Source organism: Fusarium odoratissimum (assembly GCF_000260195.1).
Source record: "Fusarium odoratissimum NRRL 54006 unplaced genomic scaffold supercont1.14, whole genome shotgun sequence".
Taxonomy (NCBI): domain Eukaryota; kingdom Fungi; phylum Ascomycota; class Sordariomycetes; order Hypocreales; family Nectriaceae; genus Fusarium; species Fusarium odoratissimum.
This window is the reverse complement of record NW_022158700.1, coordinates 141124-162254: the sequence shown is the minus strand read 5'-3', so window position 1 is coordinate 162254 and position 21131 is coordinate 141124. Positions and strand designations below refer to the sequence as shown.

The 21131-nt window shown below is 49.5% G+C and overlaps 7 protein-coding genes across 15 annotated transcripts; 4 read left to right on the top strand and 3 right to left on the bottom strand.

The window, feature by feature from the left end:
- Nucleotides 1-13: 13 nt before the first annotated feature.
- FOIG_08879 (uncharacterized protein) lies at nucleotides 14-4275 on the bottom strand. Of its 2 annotated transcripts, XM_031209012.1 has the most exons (3): nucleotides 3942-4275; nucleotides 2777-3886; nucleotides 2679-2714 (listed from the first exon to the last, which is right to left on the bottom strand). In XM_031209012.1, exons 1-2 carry the CDS (start codon nucleotides 4002-4004, stop codon nucleotides 2918-2920), a joined length of 1032 nt encoding a protein of 343 aa, XP_031061049.1. In that variant the 5' UTR covers nucleotides 4005-4275; the 3' UTR covers nucleotides 2679-2714; nucleotides 2777-2917. The 2 variants fall into 2 exon arrangements, with proteins under 2 accessions (XP_031061048.1, XP_031061049.1); XM_031209011.1 differs by having other exon boundaries at nucleotides 14-3886.
- On the top strand, nucleotides 47-2922 carry FOIG_08880 (uncharacterized protein). The gene has a single exon (XM_031209013.1). The coding sequence runs from the start codon at nucleotides 119-121 to the stop codon at nucleotides 2672-2674; it is 2556 nt and encodes an 851-aa protein (XP_031061050.1). The 5' UTR covers nucleotides 47-118; the 3' UTR covers nucleotides 2675-2922.
- Nucleotides 4276-4367: 92 nt separating the features above from the next.
- FOIG_08878 (uncharacterized protein) lies at nucleotides 4368-7212 on the top strand. Its single transcript, XM_031209010.1, has 2 exons — nucleotides 4368-4592; nucleotides 4650-7212. Exons 1-2 carry the CDS (start codon nucleotides 4518-4520, stop codon nucleotides 5820-5822), a joined length of 1248 nt encoding a protein of 415 aa, XP_031061047.1. The 5' UTR covers nucleotides 4368-4517; the 3' UTR covers nucleotides 5823-7212.
- FOIG_08877 (uncharacterized protein) lies at nucleotides 5023-8327 on the bottom strand. Of its 2 annotated transcripts, XM_031209009.1 has the most exons (6): nucleotides 7957-8327; nucleotides 6924-7904; nucleotides 6693-6804; nucleotides 6477-6614; nucleotides 6256-6418; nucleotides 5424-6199 (listed from the first exon to the last, which is right to left on the bottom strand). In XM_031209009.1, exons 2-6 carry the CDS (start codon nucleotides 6936-6938, stop codon nucleotides 6115-6117), a joined length of 513 nt encoding a protein of 170 aa, XP_031061046.1. In that variant the 5' UTR covers nucleotides 6939-7904; nucleotides 7957-8327; the 3' UTR covers nucleotides 5424-6114. The 2 variants fall into 2 exon arrangements, with proteins under 2 accessions (XP_031061045.1, XP_031061046.1); XM_031209008.1 differs by having other exon boundaries at nucleotides 5023-6199; nucleotides 6924-8327.
- FOIG_08876 (C4-hydroxylase) lies at nucleotides 8161-11025 on the top strand. The gene is made up of 2 exons (XM_031209007.1): nucleotides 8161-9598; nucleotides 9665-11025. Exons 1-2 carry the CDS (start codon nucleotides 8878-8880, stop codon nucleotides 10063-10065), a joined length of 1122 nt encoding a protein of 373 aa, XP_031061044.1. The 5' UTR covers nucleotides 8161-8877; the 3' UTR covers nucleotides 10066-11025.
- Nucleotides 11026-13873: 2848 nt separating this feature from the next.
- FOIG_08875 (uncharacterized protein) lies at nucleotides 13874-21120 on the top strand. 5 transcript variants are annotated; one of them, XM_031209002.1, is made up of 3 exons: nucleotides 13874-14965; nucleotides 15836-16121; nucleotides 16376-21120. In XM_031209002.1, exons 1-3 carry the CDS (start codon nucleotides 14931-14933, stop codon nucleotides 17567-17569), a joined length of 1515 nt encoding a protein of 504 aa, XP_031061039.1. In that variant the 5' UTR covers nucleotides 13874-14930; the 3' UTR covers nucleotides 17570-21120. The 5 variants fall into 5 exon arrangements, with proteins under 5 accessions (XP_031061039.1, XP_031061041.1, XP_031061042.1 ...); XM_031209004.1 differs by having other exon boundaries at nucleotides 13874-15283; XM_031209005.1 differs by having other exon boundaries at nucleotides 15836-21120.
- On the bottom strand, nucleotides 13958-21120 carry FOIG_08874 (uncharacterized protein). Of its 3 annotated transcripts, none has more exons than XM_031209000.1 (3): nucleotides 18925-21120; nucleotides 15674-18873; nucleotides 13958-15622 (listed from the first exon to the last, which is right to left on the bottom strand). In XM_031209000.1, exons 1-2 carry the CDS (start codon nucleotides 20885-20887, stop codon nucleotides 18287-18289), a joined length of 2550 nt encoding a protein of 849 aa, XP_031061037.1. In that variant the 5' UTR covers nucleotides 20888-21120; the 3' UTR covers nucleotides 13958-15622; nucleotides 15674-18286. The 3 variants fall into 3 exon arrangements, with proteins under 3 accessions (XP_031061037.1, XP_031061038.1, XP_031061036.1); XM_031209001.1 differs by having other exon boundaries at nucleotides 13958-15617; XM_031208999.1 differs by having other exon boundaries at nucleotides 13958-18873.
- Nucleotides 21121-21131: the final 11 nt, after the last annotated feature.

Sequence of the window (21131 nt, the reverse complement as noted above, 5' to 3'; positions counted from 1 at the left end):
GCAAAAAGGCATTTGATTGGCTCCTCACCTCAGTCCATCAACTTGATGAAAATAGTGACCCTCAACTGAGTTACATATTGCAACTGCACCCACCAAAACCCCCTGGGGCCTTTACGACATGTACGCATCTCGGACAGCCTGTTCAAGATGCTCATCGCAGTTCCGATCAGTTCCGGCCTCAGCCAAGCGGCTTGGGGCTGTAGCTTCGTATTCAACCACAGCTGAGATTCCTGATACACCCAGGACAAGGACAAGGACAGCTTCACAGTCAGCCAACACCAGCAGAGAGTCAAAACAGCCCCATAATGGACCAAGAATAGGAGTCAATGCATTCAAACAGAAACAGAAACCAGACCAGGACCCGGCATTGGCACTTTTCAAAGAAATCGTGAGCCGTGCGGATCATGAAGCTACCCCAAGCACCGAGGCTGCCAATGGGCCTATGCCTATACTCAATGAGCTCGAAATCATCGCAAGACTCAAAGAAGTCATGTCTAGAGGAGTCCACCCCGATGAGCGCTATGATATCTTCCGCGACGAGATCTGGCCGAGTATCGTCGGACTTGAAGGCCAGATCCCCAAGGCTATCTACACAGCTGTAACCCAACTACTCGGCATTGAGTGTGCTTACATGTTTCAAAATGGTCTATACAAGAACAGTCACGATATAGCTGAGAAGTACCGGGCATTTGGGGACTATGGCCTCCGCCTACGAAACGATCTCATTCTCAACATATGTGTTAGGTTCTTACAGCACAAGAATGGGTCCGGTGAGCGCACTGCAATGAGGTTGGAGATTCTCAAAATGTGGCAGCATATTTCTCAGCTCAAGCGACCCAGCGAAGCCAACAAGGAGGCGCGCTTCGCACTACCCAGCGTGACAGAGGTGTTGAAGGATACCGAGTACAGCAGGGGTGGCGCCCCAGCACAAGCAGGGACACAGGCATCTCGAGCGTTGGCCTCTTTGTTTCTTCAGCTACCGCCGCCCCAAGCCATTGAAGTTATCCCTTCACTACTGGCTACTCTCGCTATCGCTTCAGATAACAGATATTCTGGTTCCGATTACAAGACGCAGTTGTCGCCTTTACTGATACTTGTCCGAGCGGTGTTATCCAAGTACAAAATCAAACAGGCTGATATCGATACTATCGTGTCAAAATCTTCAAGGATTTCTCCCGAGAGACTGGCCACACTCAAGGAGTATGTCTCGCAACAATGGGCTCTTGCATCAACTATGATCATGGGCGAATCCCACGCCTGGGTGAAAGCCTCATCTCAGGACCCAGATTCGGGGGCGAGAAACAGTCTCAACAACTTTCACAAGCAACTGCGAGCAGCTTATAGGGCACGCGACAGAGGTGCCATTGGATCCGTCTGGGACGCCATGTTAGTGGCCTTGCGCGACAACCCGGGTATCAAACCCCAGCTGGCTCACGATCGTGAATTCCTCGATTTTTGGATCTTCGTATGGTGTGCAGTCCGTCGTTATCCAAGAGTTCAGGAGACTCTCGACCTAATGCACTCGCTTGAAGTTGAGCCAACAGTCAGAACTTATACAAGCATGATGCACGGATGGAAGATGTGCAAGGATATTGGCAAGATCGAGGCATTATGGAGTCAACTTGTCAAGTCTGGTATGAAGCTCGACGCTGTCATTTGGACCGAGCGTGTGTCGGCGCTTATCGAGCTTGGTCAGCATCAGAAGGGTCTACAGGCGCTCGCGGAGTTGGTAGAAAACTGGCAACGTGCAGTTAAGCAAGGGAAACAATCTCAAGCTGTTGAGCCTAGTATCGAAGCCGTCAACGCTGCCTTCAAGAGTCTGTTAAATGCAGACCCCAAGGCCGCACACGATTTGCTGGCGTGGGCTGGAAGACAAGGTCTTGCTCCAAATACTCGCACCTATAACATCCTCATCCGCGAGACTATTCGCATGGGCTACCACAAGAATGTCGACGAGCTCTTAAAGTCCATGCAGAGGGAGGGCATCGAACCTGACTCTGCCACCTTTACCATTCTACTCGAGGCTGTCATTGGGCGTATGGAAGATGCCAGTGCTGAGGAGCAAGTTGCTGCTATCAAGGCCGTCTTTAACGATATTGAACAAGCTGGACTCAAGCCTAATCTCGAGACATATGGCAAGATGCTTTATGCTCTTGATGGTCTTCCCAATTGCTCTGACGATGTCATCGCTGCATTGCAACAACATATGCGCAGCAACGGCTTCGGTTCTGTTCTGACACCGCACATGATTACTATTCTGGTTGAGCGAGCCCTTCGTCATGATCCTCCTGATATCAACAAGATCCGCACTCTGCTCAAGGACAACAATCTGACAAAGGTGTCCACCGGCGACCAGACACTGTGGGAGCGAGTCATGACCGCCCACGCCATCGGGGGTGATGTTCGAGAAGCCATGTCTATCTTTGACGATCTCGCCGATTCTGGTCGCCCTGTCACATCGCTCTCGTGTCTCAAGGAACTGATGCAAGCGCTTCTCGAAAAAGGAGACACGGAGTCGGCCAAGAGAGTCGTGGATGTTGTTCTCAAGTATAAGCTTCATGATAGGGAGAGCAAGAGTGCGAATGAGAGATACTGGAGACATCATTTCTGGTATCTGGCTCAGCATAATGGTTTGATAGACAGCCAGAAGTTGAGGCAGTATGCGCGTTCATAGAGAAAACAAGGAGGAATGATGGGATGAGAGAATTGTACCACTAGTCAAGGGTTAGACATGTACTAGAGGTATATACCTCGCTGGGATAGATGTTGTGCTGACCATGCCTTGAAGCATCTGTTTTGTATATCGAATGACAAAAGATTTCATCGCCAAGACTATGACATAGACCGTTTTCTTCGTTCGCCCAACGCCTTTCAAATCACCAACTCAACTTGACATATCAAAGATGCAGTTCTCAACCTATGACTGGTCCATCGGTTCTCCTTCACCAGAAGCTTCGCCTGTCGTCGTTGACTTCTGCCCAAGCATAGCAGCCACTTGTTCCAGCCCCTCAACATCGCTTCTCGTAATTTTGCGTCCTTCTCCCTGCCACTCACCATCACGTACCTCACCCTGGTCTCCCAGCTCCAGACCTCTAGCTGTCTCGAGATATTTCCGCGATGCACCCTCGACATATTCCACACGCTCGCGTCTCCATGTACGTGAGCTACTTGAGGCGTCCTCCATTGAGGTATCTGCATCCGTGGGACCAAGGTCAGGAAGCAATGTGCGTAGTGATGTTGATAGAGCGCGGAGGGCTTGTAATTGTGAGAGGGTGAATTCTGTTGTCGTCGCGATGGGCTTGTCGGCTCCAGCGGCCTGAAGACTTGTCTTGTCGCGCAAGAATCCAAAGGCTGAACCGTCTGGTGCCTGAGCCTGTCCCTCTTCTGCTTTTACATTGCCAGGCACAACACCCAGCACAGACCTCAATTTGCCAAGCAGCGTATCATTTCGGGCTCTCTCAGACTCGAGTGCTGTGTGTAGTCGCTGGCTAGCATGTAATCTCCTCCGCAGCGCAGTCACAGACTCGGTCGTTGGCCGATCCGGACCTTCTGACCCAGAGAAATCCAAGCCCTCGTAGTGCGCCAGACGCATATATGGTTGATCATCTGGCCGCACTGTTAGGATATTGCGCATCGTGTATAGCTCGAACAAATCGAAGTTCTTGTCGATGGACGCGTTGAGAAGAGTCTCGAGCTGGTGTGTGCCATGTTCGATCTCTAGCTTGGCTGCCTCGTCGGGCGGTAGAGCCGGCGTTCCATCTTTCGAGGCATGTTTGTTGGAGAACCCTAATGATTGCGGTGGAATGGAGAGAAGAAGACGTTCGACTGAGTCGAGGGCACGGTCGGCGAGGACATTGACAGTGTTGATGATGTCGTCGAGGAGGGACTTGGAGGCGTTAGTGCTGGTTGTGTGATATTGTGTATTACCAGTGTCAACTTACAACTGGAGGGTATCCAAAATGCTCTGTTAAGAGTTCATAGTCTGAGTTTTGTTGCGCTGCCATTTTGATTTGTCGCTATGTGTACAAAGTTTGAAGTGTTGAAGTGTTGAAGTGCTTTAGTTTAAATGATTAGACGCGTAAATGGAAGAGACGCGTCTAGGAAATGCTCAATTCCTGCGCCAGTAATTGCCTGCTAAAATGCTATCCAGTCCTCCGTCAAAAAGGCCAAATGAACTGAAGCAGTAATCTTGTGTAATATCAATCATAAATTGAGGTGATCAGTTATAAACTCATGGACTCTCTATCCCATCATGAGAAGTCAAGTCCAGTTAATTGACACCTAAATCGCAAGGCGTCAGCACTGAATCTCAGCTGTCAAAAAAAACAACCCCGCGAACATTGTGGCTTGACTGACTGACGGATCTTCAGTGGCTCGGCAGAACTGTACGTCACTCTCCCATGCTCAGTGGATTTAGGCCCAAATGGAACTGCGGGTAAACCTTCAGCGGCTCGTCTATCCCAACCTCACCTCACTCCTTCATTCCTATAGCAATCCAATACCTATAAGTCTTCGCCATGTCCAAATACAAGGATATTATGAAAAATGGGTGGCATCCTGAAAAGCCCGGCAGCAGCTTGAAAGGCCAAGTTGTAAGCAGTCTCCTCTTTCTTACCTGCTACTGAAATCAATGGCTGACATCCTCACAGAAAGGACTCGTTGGGAGAGGAAAGTCTGAAGATGAGGACCGAGGTAGTCACGTTTCTGTTCCACTGTCCCAACTAAAGGACCCTTCAAGCTTTGCACCACCTCCCAAACGTACCGGTTCCGGTCTTCTTCCTCCACCTCCAAAGGCAGAGTCGGCACCTAGAAAGGTTATCACCGCTCCTTCGAAGTACCAGGATCCGAGAGCACCGGCCCCTCAAGAACCCGTATATGCCGAACCCGAGGAGGAATATGAAGAGCAACCCCAACCTCGCGGTCCTTATCGTACAAATACTACAGGGCTTTCAACAGATAACCTACCGAAACCGCCCGGTCGCAGAGATGGTGCTGACGGACGTTCGGGGCAGCCGCCTTCATATCAATCGGCTATGGCGGGTGTAGGAGGAGGAGGAAGAGCTGCACCTCCGAGCTTACCACCACGACTTCCCCCAAGGACCAATTCTGGAAGCACAGTTGCGAGCTCTCCCGCTGCTAGTCCTGCGCCTACAGGCAACGGTCTATTGAATCAAGGAGCAGTCAATCGTCTTGGTGCAGCAGGGATATCAGTTCCTGGCTTTGGTATTGGTCGTTCCAGCCCGGCAGCCGAAGCATCACCTAGTCCAACTCAACCTCCACGACCTGGTGTCGCTTCACCACCTCCAGCACCTGCAGCGTCACACATGAGCGAACTGCAGAACCGATTCTCGAAGCTTGGAACATCGTCTAGCGCTAACGCAGCAGCACCTCCGCCACCTAGCGAAGGTACCACATGGGCTCAGAAGCAAGCCGCCCTCAAGACTGCCTCGTCATTCCAAAAGGATCCTTCTTCGGTCTCTCTCTCCGATGCCCGAGCTGCTGCCAGTACAGCTAACAACTTCCGCCAACGTCATGGCGAACAAGTTGCTGCTGGAGCCAAAACAGCAAATAACCTGAATCAAAAGTATGGACTTCTTGACAAGGCGCAGAATTCATATTCTAGGTTCCAAGGCAACCAACCACAAACTCAAAACGAAGATACTCCCTCTGCACCAGGATCGCCCGGATTGGCCAGCGTTGTTGGAAAGAAGAAGCCTCCTCCACCTCCGCCAAAGAAGAAGCCAGCTCTTATGGGTGCTTCAGCTGCTCCCTCCAACGATGAACCACCTCCCATTCCTATGGCAACTAGGCCACAATTCTAAGTTACGAGAATCCGTATTAGACGCACAGCATTGCCAGGCGCGCTTCTTGGGGAGTTTTTTTCTTGCTTTCTTTGCACGGAGAATCGCTTTCATCACTGCACAAAAGGGTCAAAAATACAAATTGGTTGGAACTCATGACTTCTTTCTTTTTTGTTCATCTCATCGCAATATCTCGGGGATATACCAAGTGCCGAGAACGAGATTCGTGTGGCTCGTAATCTAAATAACTGCTCGTCCGTCTGTCGTCACAAACAAGGCAGACCAAAAACATCACCACGTCACTACCTCCACCTTAGACCTTCATCTCGGTAAGACCGTGCTTCCAGACGGTGATGTAGGGGGTGACACCATCCTCACGGTAGTTGAGGAGGACAACCCTATAGATAATTAGTCTCCTAATGAACACAGACTCGGTAATAAGGGGCAAACGTACATTCCGTCGGGGTTCATGGACTCGCCAGTAAGGAACTCGAAGTCCTTGAACTTGGCAAGGACGACGTTCTTGACATAGTTCTGGGCACCCTTCTCGAAGGCAGTGATCTCCTCGGCGGGAGCACCCTTCTCCTGGAGAGCAGCCTTGACAGCCTTCATGTAACCTGGAATTGGTGTTAACTTCTGGGTATCGTGGATCTCGATGGGGTGGCTTCTATGTACCCTTGAGGTAGGTGAGGTAGCTCTTCTTGTCGAAAGAGGTCTCCTGGAGACGGAAAGAGCTGACGATGTTGTTGACCTTGACGACCTGGTCATCGACATCTTCGGCAGCCTCCTCGGCGGAAGCGTTGGCACCGATATCTGTGGATTATGGTGTTAGGGCAAAATTGAACCTTGTTTTGCACGAGCCCTGGGGCTGTGATGCTGGTCATCACGTACCGACGTTAAGACCGCCCTCCTCGATCATGGCACAGTCGGCCTCGTAGACGATGCCATCGACCTCCTTGAGATCGTAGGAGTCGGAGATGAGCTCGTCACCAGTGAGGATATCCTATTGTTGCGGGGTTCAGCGACAGATCATGCGAATAAGACAAAACAAGAATCGAGCGCGGGGTAAGAGTAGGCGGGGTACTGCTGAGGGTGATGAGACGGTTTTATTCTTGGTCGTACCTTGTAGATAAGCATTTTGACGGTTGAAGTCGATTAGACCTTTGAGGATGGGATGGGATGGAGAAGAAGAGAAAATGAAGCTGATGAGACTGGCAAAGAGGAGCAAAGCCAAAGGGAGAAACAGAGCCTGATGATAATAAAAATCTAGAGCCAGTGGCGGGGTAGTGGGGGCTCGAGTACATTAGCGGCACGCAAACTGAAAAAGCTCACTGAAGAACGCCGTAAAATTTTTCCGTGGCCGGTTCCTGTGAACCAATAAAATTCATAGAGTGGGCCTCGAAAACACCAAATCGGTCTCTCGGTTCATATCACGTTTTGGATGAATAGTTAAAATGACAAGAGGAATATGCTAAATTAGAGCATAGATCTTAGTCATGTGGGCTTATTAGCGAGAAGCTACTAAGCTAAGATAAACAAAAACTTTTTGGTGTAGTTGTAAGCAAGGAAGGATTGTAGGTATTTTGAGTGATCCCCTGGCTAGGAGAGTAGCGAAAACTACCTGAGCTGACCACCAAGCTGGCTATCCGCTGACGAGTGGTGGAAGCGAACTTTGATCCGCGGGCGACAATGCAATATAATAGGCCAGCTCTAGCCCAATAGAATTACACCGCGGACGGCAATGCTGAGCTGCATCTCACGCGTCATGGAAAATACATGTACTGCCGATTACCAGCATTGCATGTCCCATACCGAGTATTTTCCCAAGTCCCAAGCAGCCGAAAGCAGGCTCAGCACCCGGAGTCCGAGAGCACCTAGGATCTTCAACGCCTGACAAGATCAGCCAGGGGTTCGTGTTTGCCCCGGATTTAATACGCGGATTTGTAACCGAACTGCTTCATGCGATGCCATGCCCAGGGAAAGGGAATCTACAAAATAACGGCTGAGCTGAGCTGGCGTGATCCATCTGCGTCTCGGTTCAGTTAATTTAAAGATTCAGACGGGCTGTAAGAAGCTACTCTGCCTTGACAGCAGACATATGACCTGTTGGTGACGTTTCAGTGGTATGAGCCACAAGAGGCTTCGCAAGGCTTGCCCTGTGTCTAGAGGAATGAACAGGCGATGGAGCACCAACATGAATTGACAGGGAGGACAGGCGTAAGATATTCGTATGTTTTCTGAGTCCATTGAGCAACGACAGAATGTGAAGCCCCTTTAATGATAAAGATATCACAGAGCTGAGTATGATCTTAGATTAACACATGTGATTTGACAAAGTCACTGACTGTTTAACGCGTGGGCTGATCCGCCACTCCCGGCCACGGTCATGGCCATGATGCGACCTCATGGAATTGCTCTTCAGGAGATGTCGATTATAAGAATTGCAAAGACACTTATACTTGAAATAACGTATGGAAATGTCACATGCGTAAAGTATCATCTACAAAAGGAGAATGATTGGTCTCTTGGCGTGGGTTTGGAATAATTGGACCTTTCCAGTTGCACAGTCCGGTCGCTGATTTTACTTTGTACTCCGAAGCTCCCGGGCCAAAAAGCAGGGCGCAGGGCTGCCTCCGTGTCTGCAGATACTGTATCATCAGTGTTTTTTCGCTTGTACCTGAGGTGGGTTGCCACTTTAAATGGCCCAGCGGCGCGAGCGATTGGACGACACGAGCCTTAATCTAATCTTCTGCCCCCCAAATCAAGTTACGTTAGGTTAGGTACTGTACCTTGCCTTGCCTTGGAGTCGGGTTTTATTAACTTGCCATTGCCATCGCAATCGACATCGACGCTCCCTTTTCTTAAATCTCTTGTATCCTCCAGGTCTAGCCTCTAACTCTTTCTACCTTCCTTTGTTGATCGAGACTTTGTTAATCGTTTGTTTCGTTTTGTCTCTTACAGTTTCGCCTCCCGTACGGAACTGAATTGTCTCCTTTCACTCCTTCACATCATCACCAACTAAAACGTTATAACGCGACCGCATCGATACCTTATCAACTTAATTTCTGAACCCGTCATGGGCAACGACAGCTCCATTCTCGCCGACGGCTCCGCCATGGCCGTGCCCGGCACTTCTTTCAATCATACGCTCTTCGAAACAGCTTTACCACCGCTGCCAACATTTAGTCTTGAGGCCCAGCCTGATCTCTTTCCTTGGGTCTCCGACTTTTGGCTCAATTTGTTACTCCCTGTTGTTGTCTACTGGGTCCTATCCCTGACATTCCATGCAATCGACGTCAACGACTGGTTCCCCCAATATCGACTACACACGCCCGAAGAAATCACCAAACGCAACCACGTCTCCCGCTTTGAGGTCGCCCGCGATGTTATCCTGCAGCAGATCATCCAGGTCGTCACTGGCGCTCTTCTCGCCTTGTCCGAGCCTCCGGAGATGATTGGAAAGAGTGAATATGACGTTGCAGTCTGGGCTACTCGCATCCGTATCGCGCAACGAGCTCTCCCAACTGTGCTCGGCCTCGTCGGCCTCAATGCTACAGCAATCTCCAAGAGTCTCCTTGACACTCATCCCCTGCTGGCCGGGGCTGTTGCTGGCGGTTACTACCCGTCGCTTGTGGGCGCGAACTCGGAACCTGCTTTCGCCTCTTGGGAGATGACATTGGCCAAGACTATCTACTACTTCCTGATCCCTGCTGTTCAGTACTTTATTGGCGCTGCTATCATTGATACTTGGCAATACTTCCTCCACCGATTGATGCATGTCAACAAGTGGTTGTATGGTAAGTTCCATTCACACAACATACCTGCTTCATTTCAATATCGCGATCGCTAACTCAATTCAACAGTTCACTTCCACTCTCGCCACCACCGTCTTTACGTGCCTTACGCTTATGGTGCTCTCTACAACCACCCTGTTGAGGGGTTCCTGCTCGACACCCTCGGTGCCGCCGTCGCATTCAAGGTCACCCGCATGACTTTGCGCCAGGGCATCCTCTTCTTCTCAATGTCCACGATCAAGACAGTCGACGACCACTGCGGCTACGCGTTCCCCTGGGACCCTCTCCAGATCGTCACCAGCAACAACGCTGAATATCACGACATCCACCACCAACACTGGGGCATCAAGACCAACTTTGCTCAGCCCTTCTTCACTTTCTGGGACACTCTTCTCGATACCAAGTACAGGGGCTCCAAGACCAACAAGCCTGGCCAAAAGAAGGCCAAGGTTGAGGAAAAGGCTCAGTAGATTTTGTTTTTGAGACATTGGCATATGAACTTTTTGATTTCAGCATAAGGAGCACATGATTGTGCAGTCGCAACAAAACAAGAAAACCAAGCATCAGTATTCGATTATTTGGGGATCGCCGGATTGCGATATGGTTGTTTAATCTTATCAGGGTGCGCTTTTTGTTACGGTTTTGGATCGGTTTGGGCATGACGGCAATTTCAACATCGACACTTATCATCACGGCTCGAAGCTTGCGGTAATTTTATCAACTTTTAATTTATGGCTTTAATGAGGCGCCTGATGGACCAACTCCTTGGGCCTAATACGTTCTTCCTACTTTCGTTATTCTTACAGACTCCCATTCTTACCCTGCCACCAGCCCCGTCACCGCAATCCAAGGGTCTGGTAGTGCAGTGGCAGGGCTGGCCTTCTGAGAACGGCGGTGCTGGGTAGAGGAGGGTCTTCTACCCTATTTGCTTTACATCTGGATTTGTACCATTAATGTCAATGAGATACAGAGTTGGGTTTGGTAACGGCGCACAATTAGTATGTGAGATGATAGGCCTTGGGTCCCTGTTCCTCTGTGTCGGGAACGGGTATGACCAGAAGGAGGAAGAAACACAATGGGAAGATAAATATCTGCGCAGATGTACGACACCGTATCTCAGTTTGGTCCTCAGGATAGCCCCCAAGAACAGAATATCAACAGTTCTTTCCGTAACCCGTGTCAATACCTCTCAAATGCCAACGTGATAATCTGTCCACTGGTAGAGTCACTCTGAGTCTGTCTATGTGGTTTGAGATGGGGTTGAAAGCTCCCTGTGGCAAGACATTCTTCATAGCCCATAGGTAATACTAGAAGGACATCAAGACCATCTATATATTTTGGGCATAATACATCGATTTTTGTAGTCATTGTTATATTGGCAGATGGGTCATTGATTCATGACGTTCAAGATCACTGAGCAAATAATTGGCTGCGGTACTTCAACATCGAGCATTTGAGAGGTACTACCGAATGTTTGAGGCAAGGCCACAGCCAGGACCTCGACGCATGATTGCGAGAGGACTCTTCCCGTATCACGTATATTAGCACCGGGGATCATATGAATATAACTGTCTAATGCAGCGCTCAGCAATTGTTAAAATCAAGACTACCCAGCACCATCTCAATGTGAGCAGTCGGCCTACCCTATAGAAACGACCCTGTTCAGGAAGAAAGAAGTCTCCGATGTTGTGAAGAGATAAATCATATGCATGTCATGTATCGTAGAGTACCAACTTTTCCATGTTACGATGAAAACGGCATGTCGTTGCTCACTATTAAGTGATATGTGATCTGTTGAGACGTTGAGGGTATATGACGTGTAAGAATACGCACTGAGCCAGCAAACTGGGAGAGTGATGAGAGATGGTGACGAGCATCATTTCCTCCAACATAGATAAACTCCACACTTCAGCTCTACGAGAAACAGTCTTAATAAGTCCTATGATCTTGATGGAAATTAAGTATAGGCCAGGGGGATAGCCTCTAACAAACAACGGTTCTAATTAACGACGAAACAACGAAACAAACGCTTTGATCAGACGGAGGCTCTCTACGTGGGGGAAATGACAGAACCACCAGCCTCGAAAGTAAATTTGAAGTGCTAACAGCGGCTGGGGATAATCTAGAAACATTGAAGATCATCGAGCGCCGTTTTTGGCTTGTTTGGAATCCAGGACTAAAGTCAAGTTCCGGACCGATATGTTCGGTTGATAAAGCTGGCATCGGAGATGACGATATTCACTGGGTGTACGGAGTAGTTCATCAAATATTGAGCGTGTCTGTGTTCTTGTGACACGCTTCACATTGACGGGACGGGATGAGTTCCTGCGAACCCGGGAGAGTCATTGAATGATTGTCTCGGCCTTAAATTCTGTACGTGGTTGTACAGGTATCCATATGTTTGGAGGGAAGAGAGAATTTCGCAACATCCGAAGCCACAATCAGGGAAGATCCTTTGTTGTTTTCCGTCTTGGCGTTCTGTCACGATGAACTGTCAATTTTCTTGGTAAATGCTTTCTTTCTCGACTTATTGACGTATCCACATCCACGTTCAGGGAGAAGCTTGAGGTGGGAGGGAGATATTCCTCCATCAGAAAACGGGTCTCTTGAAATTGGGGCTGAGATAGAGATCGGGATGAAAAGCAAGAAAGGGCATGACTTGGCAATGGGACTTTCTTGGAAAAATTCAGACATGAGAACTTCGTGACGTGATTTACCGATAAAAAAGAAAACAATGAATACGGTTGGGGGGACGATGGTGCAGGGCGGATGTAGGCTTGATGCATCCGAGACAAAGACAAAAGATGAGACAAAAAGCAAATAGAGCTGATAACATGCATCCTGTCAGTTGTGTAATTAATTGTGCATATGCACCTAGAAGGCGTTGCTAACGTTGACGATATTTTGTGGCTGTTGTCAACGGTGATGACTGACGTGGTTGATCCAGACACCAACAGATAGATATCACTTAGCTAACAGCATGTGGTTGATGCCATTCCTACTGCAATGCAAGCCGCAACCAGCTTTGTCTCGTCTTGTTGTCTCGTCTTTCCCTAGGACAATTGATGCATGCGGTCCATTCTGTCCGGTTCTGGCCTGTTTTCCGTCAAAAACCCGCCGACTTTTTGTCTCTCCCTTGAGCTTTGAGCACTAAACGCTCGCTTCTCAAGACAGCTCAGGCGAGTTTCAGAGCGCAGGTTTTCACTGGCCGTAGCTAAGAGGACCCTGAATTTCCACTCAAGGTATTATTAGTGGAGGCCGGGAATGGAGCTCACACTCTCCCCCCTTGGTCACAGCTGAGTAGCATTGGTTTTGGAGCCTGCAATTCTTGATTCTGTCTGAAGAGTGATTCATCCTGACTTGATTTCTTCATCATGCCGCAATGCAGAGACTGAGTTGTTTATCCCAGCTGATCTCTTGCAGGAGACTATTGGCAACTTGCCGAGCTGTATTGCAGATGTGTCTGGCCAATCCTGACAGCACCCGTCCCTCCCCTTTTGATTTGCCAAGATGTGATAATTAGTGAAATTCATCGTCAGGAATAATTCGTGCAAGCTTACCAACTTTGACAGACACAAAATGCCCCATCTTTTATGACGCCCTTCTTTCGTGCTAAGGAGTTCCCAGCACCCTGGCTGAGCTCCACAAACATCCCTGCCACAAGCTGACCCACCAGGTCTCAGGCTGAACGCTAGAGCCTATTCGAGTTAAGGGGATCAGGCTCAGTTCGATCAGAGAAGGCTAGTGGACCAATCACGGCTGACCAATGTTCCAGAGACTTAGGGTTCCTTGTCTTTCGCTATGCCGTGCTCGTGCAGATGATCGCCTTTGTTCCCCTGAATGCTTTGTCGTTTTTGTCTTTGTTGATTGTGGTACAATGTGCAGAATGTCTCTGCCCTTTCTTTGTCTACTTGTGTTTACCTGTAAGTTGTTGACCGACAACCATCAAACCGAGACATGAAGATGCCGATCCTTACCAGACGCATGCGGTCTGCCATCATTGGCGATGATCAAAAGGCGGGAAACTTCGAGGAGCAGGCAATATTCCATAGCGCATGCTCAAACAGACCAATAGGCCAATACTACCCCCAGATGTATAAGAAGCCCCCCTTGACGCCTCGTGCATGGTTCGGTTGGTCTCACTGGCGAACCGGAACGATATCGCAACTGGAAAGGCCAATATTCAAACTTGGCTGAGCTGGGCCGAACTGGACCTGTCACTTGATAGCCACGGCTGAAATATTACCTGTCTCTTCCAATGACAGTGGCATTTCTTATTCCGAGCTGGCCTTAGATTGGCGAGGCCTTTGGCTTCTTAACTACGTAAGGCCTAGGTAAGGTAATTAATGTGAAGAAAGGAAGGAGCATTATTTCCCCATCTTGGTCAGAATTGGGTCTCTCCCGCTCTTTCCGCAATCTCAAATCCAATATTCCTCCTCTCCATCCAAAATTCTCACCCTCTTTTCTTCTTCGATCTAACATTCTGCATCTTTGGGCTCCCTTTTTTACTTTTCCCCATTCATTCCTCGTCTAAGACTGCGACTGAGACTGAGACCACCCAAAAGCAAACTAGCGAGAGTCCGTCTATTCACCACTTGCGTCCATCCGTATTCTCTTGTTAGTGGAACCGTACTATCCAAACTGTCCGCGCGCACCTTTGCATCGACCACTCCTAGGTCACGACTTTTACTCGAGCGTCGCAAGCAAACAAGCAAGCAGGCAAGCAGGCAAGCAGCTTCACTAGCCGCCCTCGGCTCTTCGTCTACGCCTTGCCCTGCCTTTGTTGTACTTCGCTGTGCCCGACTGTTGCATTGCTTCGTCTCATAGCCGAGTATCCTCGTCTTGCCTCGCTTTTGCGCTGCCTTTGACGCCCTGCGCTTAAGCGCCCGTCCTGTGCCGCATTCCGTACCTTACTTACCCAGTTCTTGGTACACGTCAACATTCGTCGAGGGTTGTTCCAAGACTCCATTGCGGCGCTTACTGCCCGTCACCTTTCAGGGCTCCTCGTTAGGTCATTGGCTGTCAACCACCCACAACCAAATTCGCTGTAATTTGAGAGGCTCACATCCAATCATTCACAGCCAGTATAGATTCTCTAACACCACTTCGCGTCTGTCTGAACATGCGACCTACACCTCATGGTGTTTCATCAGCCTCCTATTATTGCTTAATCTCGACCTGTCCGAGTCACCGGCATCAAAGCCTATAGGCGCTGTCGTGGATCTTGACTGGTTTCCCAGATTAGTACCAATCTCATCATTAATCCCCACGGCGACCTGTGGTAACGGGTGCCTACATATTAACTGTAGTGAGGTCCTGTCACCCGTCGCCTGTCATGGATCCATCAACGACTCTCTTCACTTTCTTGTTGTGAGTTCGGACCATTTCTTCTTTCTTTTGTTATTTTCTTCCCGTTTGTTTGCTTGTTTGCTCCCTTACTTCGCCTCTCGCTGGTCGATTGTTGATCCACTACTTCTGCGGATCGCCTTCTACGGGACCGTTGAGTCGGTTCGTTATATCCAATCCATCTTTACAAAAATCGTTCTCTTCAGCAATTGGACCACTTTCACTCCCACTGCGTCAGCTTCATCTCTCAGCATTCCCTTTGTGTTTCAATTATCGAACGCTGTCATTCCATTCTCTACCCCGGATCGGTACTCATTACCTAGAAGTGTCTTATTTGCCGTGGTATGCTTCAATTGTCTTATTTTTGTACCCTCGCATGAAAATCATCTGAATCTGGCTCTGTCCCCGACCAGCCCCCCCCCGGCCTTTGCCTCAAGACATAGACGGACGCCGTGTTTAGGAAAAAAACAAAATGTTTGAGTCGCATGTTTTTCTTTTGTATTGAGGGCGTAAAAAGTCGGAGCTGAAGTCAGCGTCGAACCTTTCTTAGCCAGCCTCTAGCTGCAGTGCTTGGTACTGCTAATATGCTGTATGCATCAAAATGGGGAAACAGCTGGGTTTGATTGCAGATGGAAGTCTCTATCTGCAGCTACCTTGGGATCGATCCAAGGGTTCCCTTGTCTCCCCACGATTGTCAGCTCTATCATTTCATACGGTCTAAGCCTATCGTACCAGTTTGTTTCTCAGCTGTTACCCCTTGGCCCCAAGGCGTGTGGCTGGCTGTAATGTACTGCAGTTTGGTGCAATTTCCCTGCCCTTTTTCTTTGCTTCTATTCCCCTTCCATGCCGTCACCCAATGGCTTTTAACGACGGCCGCTGACAAGCATCCCCCAGTCAAACTCCCCCTTCGACACAGTCCGTGCAGCTTATTGGGTCGTGGGACAATTTCAGCCAATCTCACCCCATGCAACGAGACATCCGGCGGGGCCGTGATCAGTGGAGAGGTTGCTATTCTTTTCGTGACATTGTCTGTGACGACGTTTCCGTCTCGGCTTCTGCGACGTGCGCTGGCGTAGGCGCTGGAACAAGCTCAAGCTCAGGCTCAGGTACTGGCACAGCACCTTCGTATCCCAACAAGAGGCACGGTGGTCTTAAGATGGGTCATACCTATTATTACTACGTATGTTGTTCTATCCATTTCGGTATATGCCATCTTATTGCATTGCATTGCATATCACCTCATAACAAACCCATTCCTCTCCCTTGCCTTAAACTAGTGAACCCGACTACATACATCAACACTCGTTTACCCAACCACCCAAACACATTTAATCAACATCGCCTCTCTCACTTATTTCAATTCTTCATTCACTCATTCATTCATTATTTACTACTTAATCCAGTCATTCATTTGTATTAACAATGGGTTTTCAGTATGAGCTAGATGGCTCGGTCGAGACACACGACCCTAGCCTCCCTTCAACCACAGCATGCCCATACCTGCCTGGCCAAACTGTCAATACTTTAATCGTTCCTGTCGAGCAGGCTCTCAGGCAGCGAAGTGCTTCTCTCACCTCTATGCGTGCTACCGATCTCAAGACCATGAATCCCGAATCCAAGTACATCACACCTCGACCTGCACCTTCAGTACCAGCCAACCACATCCCCTACCGGGTTGGCTCATCTCCATCACTAAATCACAAGTCTTCGTCCCGATCATTATCACCTGCCCCGGCGGCATGGAAGCGCTTGTTCGGTCGCAAGGTGAACTCTGAAGGCGAGCGTGGGCGATCTCCCATCCGCAACGACTTGTCTGGTACCGCCGAGGATATCGATGACCGTTGCACGACGCCATCAGAGGGCACTCGAACAAGAGATATCTCACCTGAATCTCTTCGACGCTTCCTATCTGATGATTTTCCTCCTCGCCCTGGTTCTAACCTCAGTGAAAGGCCATCTCTAGTCATCCCTGAAGAGGTTGTAGAGGACAACGAGAACGATGACGACGATAACTTTGCTACTTCAGCAGCATCTGATGGACAGCCCTACGTCACTCGTCTCTCACCCCCTCCCTTTAAGCGAACTATTTCCTCCGAGTCAGTTAGGAGCGATGCCGCTAATTTAAGCTCGCTGCCTCTGATTCCTTCAAAACCATCTAGGAAGGACTTATTAGAGGTCAGCGGTGTGCCCGCATCGGCTGTGCTTCCCTCACGACCTAGGCTGGAGACTGTTCGGGCCCCTAACCCTCGAATCAACCCTGCTACGAGCTTCTTCTTGTCGCCAGCCACACCAAACTTTCCCGAAGATGAAGGAACCAACTTCTTTGATCTTACCGATGACGAGGACGACGTTCTGTCAAGTAGCAACAGTGACATCCTCGCATTTCAGCCTGTTCCCGGCATGGCCCCTACCACCGACTCCTTCGAGTGCTACAGTCTCCCGGAGTCTCAGGAACAAGGACGGAAAATTGTCGAGTCCCAGTCAGCCTATGCCAAGGTCAACTCTCCATCGCTTCTTTCTCGCGGCGACAGCGGGAACTTCCTCGGTGCGCCTATCGATACCGGCCTGGATGACTTTGCGGCCGAGCTGGGCTGGATGGTTGACGTTATTGGCTCCAAGGCCAACTAGTCAGCTACAACATACTCACATACTATCTGATACGATACAACTTAATTCTGGGCTTCAACGCCTACCACACTCTATGATCAACATTGTTTCGACGGCGTTTAATACTGGTTTTCAAAAAATTTGGGTTCAACATTTGATGAACATAACACAGCGGGATTTGCATTTGGCGTTTTAGAAGGAACAAGAGGGGATGGCGCAAGCATAGGCAGCTCAACGAGATGTCAACCATACAACAATCCCCGAGGGGTAATAAGAAAAGGATCTGGGCGAATCGAAATAGACGGCCGTGTAACAATGGAATTCTAAAGGAGTATGTGAGGGAATGGTGGTATGGTTCATGAGACGGACGACACGGCAGTTATCGAAACACGAATCTTGGACCTAAGGGGAGGATTAGGGTTTGGACTGATTTGCTCTCATCTGCATGTGTATGTAGATGACATAGCGATCGGCAAGTGGCACAATCTTGATAGATGAGATAAGACACAATTATAAACAACCTACAACACTGGTTTTACCAGTTATACACTTCTGTTAACGCGTCAAACGATGAATAATCTCAGCCGTGCTTTTGTGCTGTCAAAATGTTGTGTTCATACATAGTGGTACATATTGTAGTTGCTGTCGTGTTATCATGCCAATTCCTGTGATTCAACAGCCCTGTATCTATCCAGTAGAAGTACTATATACAGTGATCTATGCAATTCGTCTCGAATACTATTGAGCTGTCTGAAGTGGTGCTGGGGGATTTCCTGCGGTAGTTGATTGAGGGTTTGTTGGAGCTTGAGCTTTTGGCTCAGAAGCAGGAGTAGTATTTGGCGCTACTGGTGTTGCGGCCGTTGTATTCGTAGTCTTCGTAGGCTGAGTGACTGCCGGTGGCGCCATCTTGGGTTGTATCGTCTGATTAGGCTCAGAGTTTGGTGGTGCGGAAGCCCCTTGCCCAACCCCAGTCATCTTGTGCCCAGTAGTCGGGATACCCGACGGAACATCAGGGGTATTTGTTTGGGGGTCCTGGGCTTGATCCGGGGCCTGGACAGCATCTTTGCCCTTAATGCCCTCGTCAGGTGTAGATTTTTTCTCAGGCCCCTTCTTGTCAGGGTTCAGGAAGCGTTCGGGGACGCCTCGTGCAGCATATGTTCCGCTACCGACCCAAGCACCAAGGATATGGCTCCATCGGTACTCGCCTCGGGTAAGGCGTTGGATCTCCCGATACGCATAGGCATTGTAATAAGGAAGACCGGTACGCGGATCCCGATACCGAGCGGGATGATTTGTGATTACGCAAAGAGGCGCAGGAGAAGGTTCTGAACATGGTTAGAGAACGTGACGTTTATTGAAGATCCATGTAAACTTACTGGAAAGCTTATTCATCTTGCGGCCAAAGATGATCTGCGTCTGAATGCTACGATCCTTGAGGGCGTTGTCGTCAAAGTTTTGGAAGACAATGGCATTGCGGGCTCCGGTTGAAGGCTGAGGAGGTTGAGTTTGAGAGTCGGAGGCTTGGGTTACAGCGGGAGTGTCGGGACTGGTAGATTTGGTAGGGAGAGCGGGCGTGATAGTTTTGGGTTGAATATTTGTTGTAGAAGATATGGGTGTAACTCCTGTTGAAGGTTTTGATGGAGGGGGTGAGATAGTTGACGGAGTGTTATGAAGAGGAGCAGTTGCAGTGAGTGTAGGAGGCATGGCCCCTTGAGACGTATTTGGTGGTGCCAGGACATTGGATTTGGGATTGCCGTAGCCCATCATAGGGGGTGCATTTCCGTTGATACCAATACCTGGAGGAGGAGCAAGTATAGGCGCTGCTAGAACGCCAGATGGTTTAGAATCTGGTGGACGAGATAGTCCTGACGGAGGAGCCACGAAGGAATTTGTCGTTGATGCTGACCCAGCGGGCGTAGGTGGAGGCGGGGGTGGTGCAGCGAGACCACTTGGTGGAGGATCCTGAGCTCGAGGAGGGCTTGGAGCTGGCACGAAGGTCGATGCTGGAGGAGCTGGAGCAGCCAGGTTGCTTGGAGGTGTAGGCGGCGGTTGAGGTGGTGGTGGCATAGTCATCGGAGGAGGGATGTCTTCAGTCTTGGGAACCGCTGGAGGAGCACCGCTAGTCTCTGAAGTTGAAGGTGCATCTGTGGGTTTCGTGATATCTTCAACAGGTTTAGTAGGAGTAGCGGGTTTCGTGTCTTTAGAATCGGAGGCTGCTACAGGCTCTGCTGACGCTGTGCTTGGTGGTTTGTCTTGTGAAGGTTGCGATCCCTCTTTGGCGTTGGCAATCTCGCCATTGGCAGCTGGCGTGCCATTTTGACCGTCCTCCTTCTTGTCCTCTGTTGGACCAGCTTTCTCCTTGTCTTTATCCTTACCCTTTGCCTTCTCGCCTCTCTTCCTCTTCTCCTTGGCAGGCTCCTCAATCACCATATGCCTTCCCATCCATTCACCAATGCCACTCCAAAATGTAATAACAGGCCCCTTCAACGTTCTGTTATGAAGTGCCGCCAATTTCGCTCGACGTTCTTCCTCACGCTGTTTCTCAGCCTCCTCCCAGCGATTCAAACTCTTGCTATTGCGCTTCTCAACAATAGCTGCCTCTCGTAATCGCTCCTCCTGAGTCATCGGTGGTTTCTTCATCGCCTCCAACTTGGCAGCTTTCTTCTGCATTTGAGCCAACTGTTTTATCCGGCGCGCCTCTCGCTCCACCATTTGTTGATGTAATTGCTCCTTGGAGAGTCGAGTCGTTTGGCGGGAAGAGGCTCGTGTCGGTAGGTCCGCGGCAGACGGCAGCCACGAAGTGCGCTCAGATTTCTTCTTAGGTCGTGGCGCAGGCTTCGCAGGTGCAGGCGTTCTCGTCGTAGGATCGATACGGACTTTCTTGCGGAATTTGGCAGGGATGGCTTCTTGCGCCTTTCGCTTGCGCTGAGCAGCGCGACGTTCCTTGGCCTGCTTTTCCAATTCCTTCTCGCCCTCGAGGTCATCATCATTATTATCGTTCTCGTCTTCATCGTCTGAAGAGTCCATCTGGACATCCGAACCGTTCTCTTCAGCATCAGAGAAACCCTGGTCGTTCTCATCTTCAGCGAAAAGCAGTTCGAGATCGGAATCGGGTTCCTCGTTGGCGAGCATCGACTTCATTCGATTGCCGGCGGTCGAACGGCGCTTTCGAGTTGTAGCAAGCCATTCTACTGTGTCTTCGTTGTTTTTCTGGCTATCGGTGTCGGTATTGGGGCCAGCAGTCTTCAAAACTTCAGCGTCACTGTCGCTGTCACTGAGGCTAGATAATGTGGAAGACAAGGGAGTCCCCATATCGGACGGTTTGGATTCCGTTTCCATCGCGAGTTATCGATTGTCGGAACGAAATAAGCGTAAAGATATCACATTGCGTATTTTAGACGATATCCAAGTTGATATAATGGAGAGGTGTTGTGTCGTGGTTTTTCGCCTGATGGAATTCAAGCTAAAGATGCAAGGTTGACGAACGCGTTTTTTGGTGGGGAGAAGACTAGATTTGGATGGATTTTTTAGGCTGCTGACATCATGACAGACGGTGTAATATGATAGGTGCGTTCCAGTGACA

What these genes read in the sequence shown, in the direction of transcription:
- FOIG_08874 (XM_031208999.1), bottom strand. Translation starts at nt 20,887, where the DNA reads ATGGAAACGGAATCCAAACCGTCCGATATGGGGACTCCCTTGTCTTCC. An exon ending in CAAGATGAATAAGCTTTCCA is followed by an intron (nt 18,874 to 18,924) that starts GTAAGTTTACAT and finishes AACCATGTTCAG; the next exon opens with AACCTTCTCCTGCGCCTCTT.
- FOIG_08876 (XM_031209007.1), top strand. Translation starts at nt 8,878, where the DNA reads ATGGGCAACGACAGCTCCATTCTCGCCGACGGCTCCGCCATGGCCGTG. An exon ending in TGTCAACAAGTGGTTGTATG is followed by an intron (nt 9,599 to 9,664) that starts GTAAGTTCCATT and finishes TCAATTCAACAG; the next exon opens with TTCACTTCCACTCTCGCCAC.
- FOIG_08879 (XM_031209011.1), bottom strand. Translation starts at nt 4,004, where the DNA reads ATGGCAGCGCAACAAAACTCAGACTATGAACTCTTAACAGAGCATTTT. An exon ending in ATTTTGGATACCCTCCAGTT is followed by an intron (nt 3,887 to 3,941) that starts GTAAGTTGACAC and finishes AACGCCTCCAAG; the next exon opens with TCCCTCCTCGACGACATCAT.
- FOIG_08875 (XM_031209002.1), top strand. Translation starts at nt 14,931, where the DNA reads ATGGATCCATCAACGACTCTCTTCACTTTCTTGTT. An exon ending in ACTCTCTTCACTTTCTTGTT is followed by an intron (nt 14,966 to 15,835) that starts GTGAGTTCGGAC and finishes AGCATCCCCCAG; the next exon opens with TCAAACTCCCCCTTCGACAC. An exon ending in GTCATACCTATTATTACTAC is followed by an intron (nt 16,122 to 16,375) that starts GTATGTTGTTCT and finishes ATGGGTTTTCAG; the next exon opens with TATGAGCTAGATGGCTCGGT.
- FOIG_08880 (XM_031209013.1), top strand. Translation starts at nt 119, where the DNA reads ATGTACGCATCTCGGACAGCCTGTTCAAGATGCTCATCGCAGTTCCGA.
- FOIG_08878 (XM_031209010.1), top strand. Translation starts at nt 4,518, where the DNA reads ATGTCCAAATACAAGGATATTATGAAAAATGGGTGGCATCCTGAAAAG. An exon ending in GCAGCTTGAAAGGCCAAGTT is followed by an intron (nt 4,593 to 4,649) that starts GTAAGCAGTCTC and finishes ACATCCTCACAG; the next exon opens with AAAGGACTCGTTGGGAGAGG.
- FOIG_08877 (XM_031209008.1), bottom strand. An exon ending in CTACCTCACCTACCTCAAGG is followed by an intron (nt 6,419 to 6,476) that starts GTACATAGAAGC and finishes CACCAATTCCAG; the next exon opens with GTTACATGAAGGCTGTCAAG. An exon ending in TCCATGAACCCCGACGGAAT is followed by an intron (nt 6,200 to 6,255) that starts GTACGTTTGCCC and finishes AATTATCTATAG; the next exon opens with GGTTGTCCTCCTCAACTACC.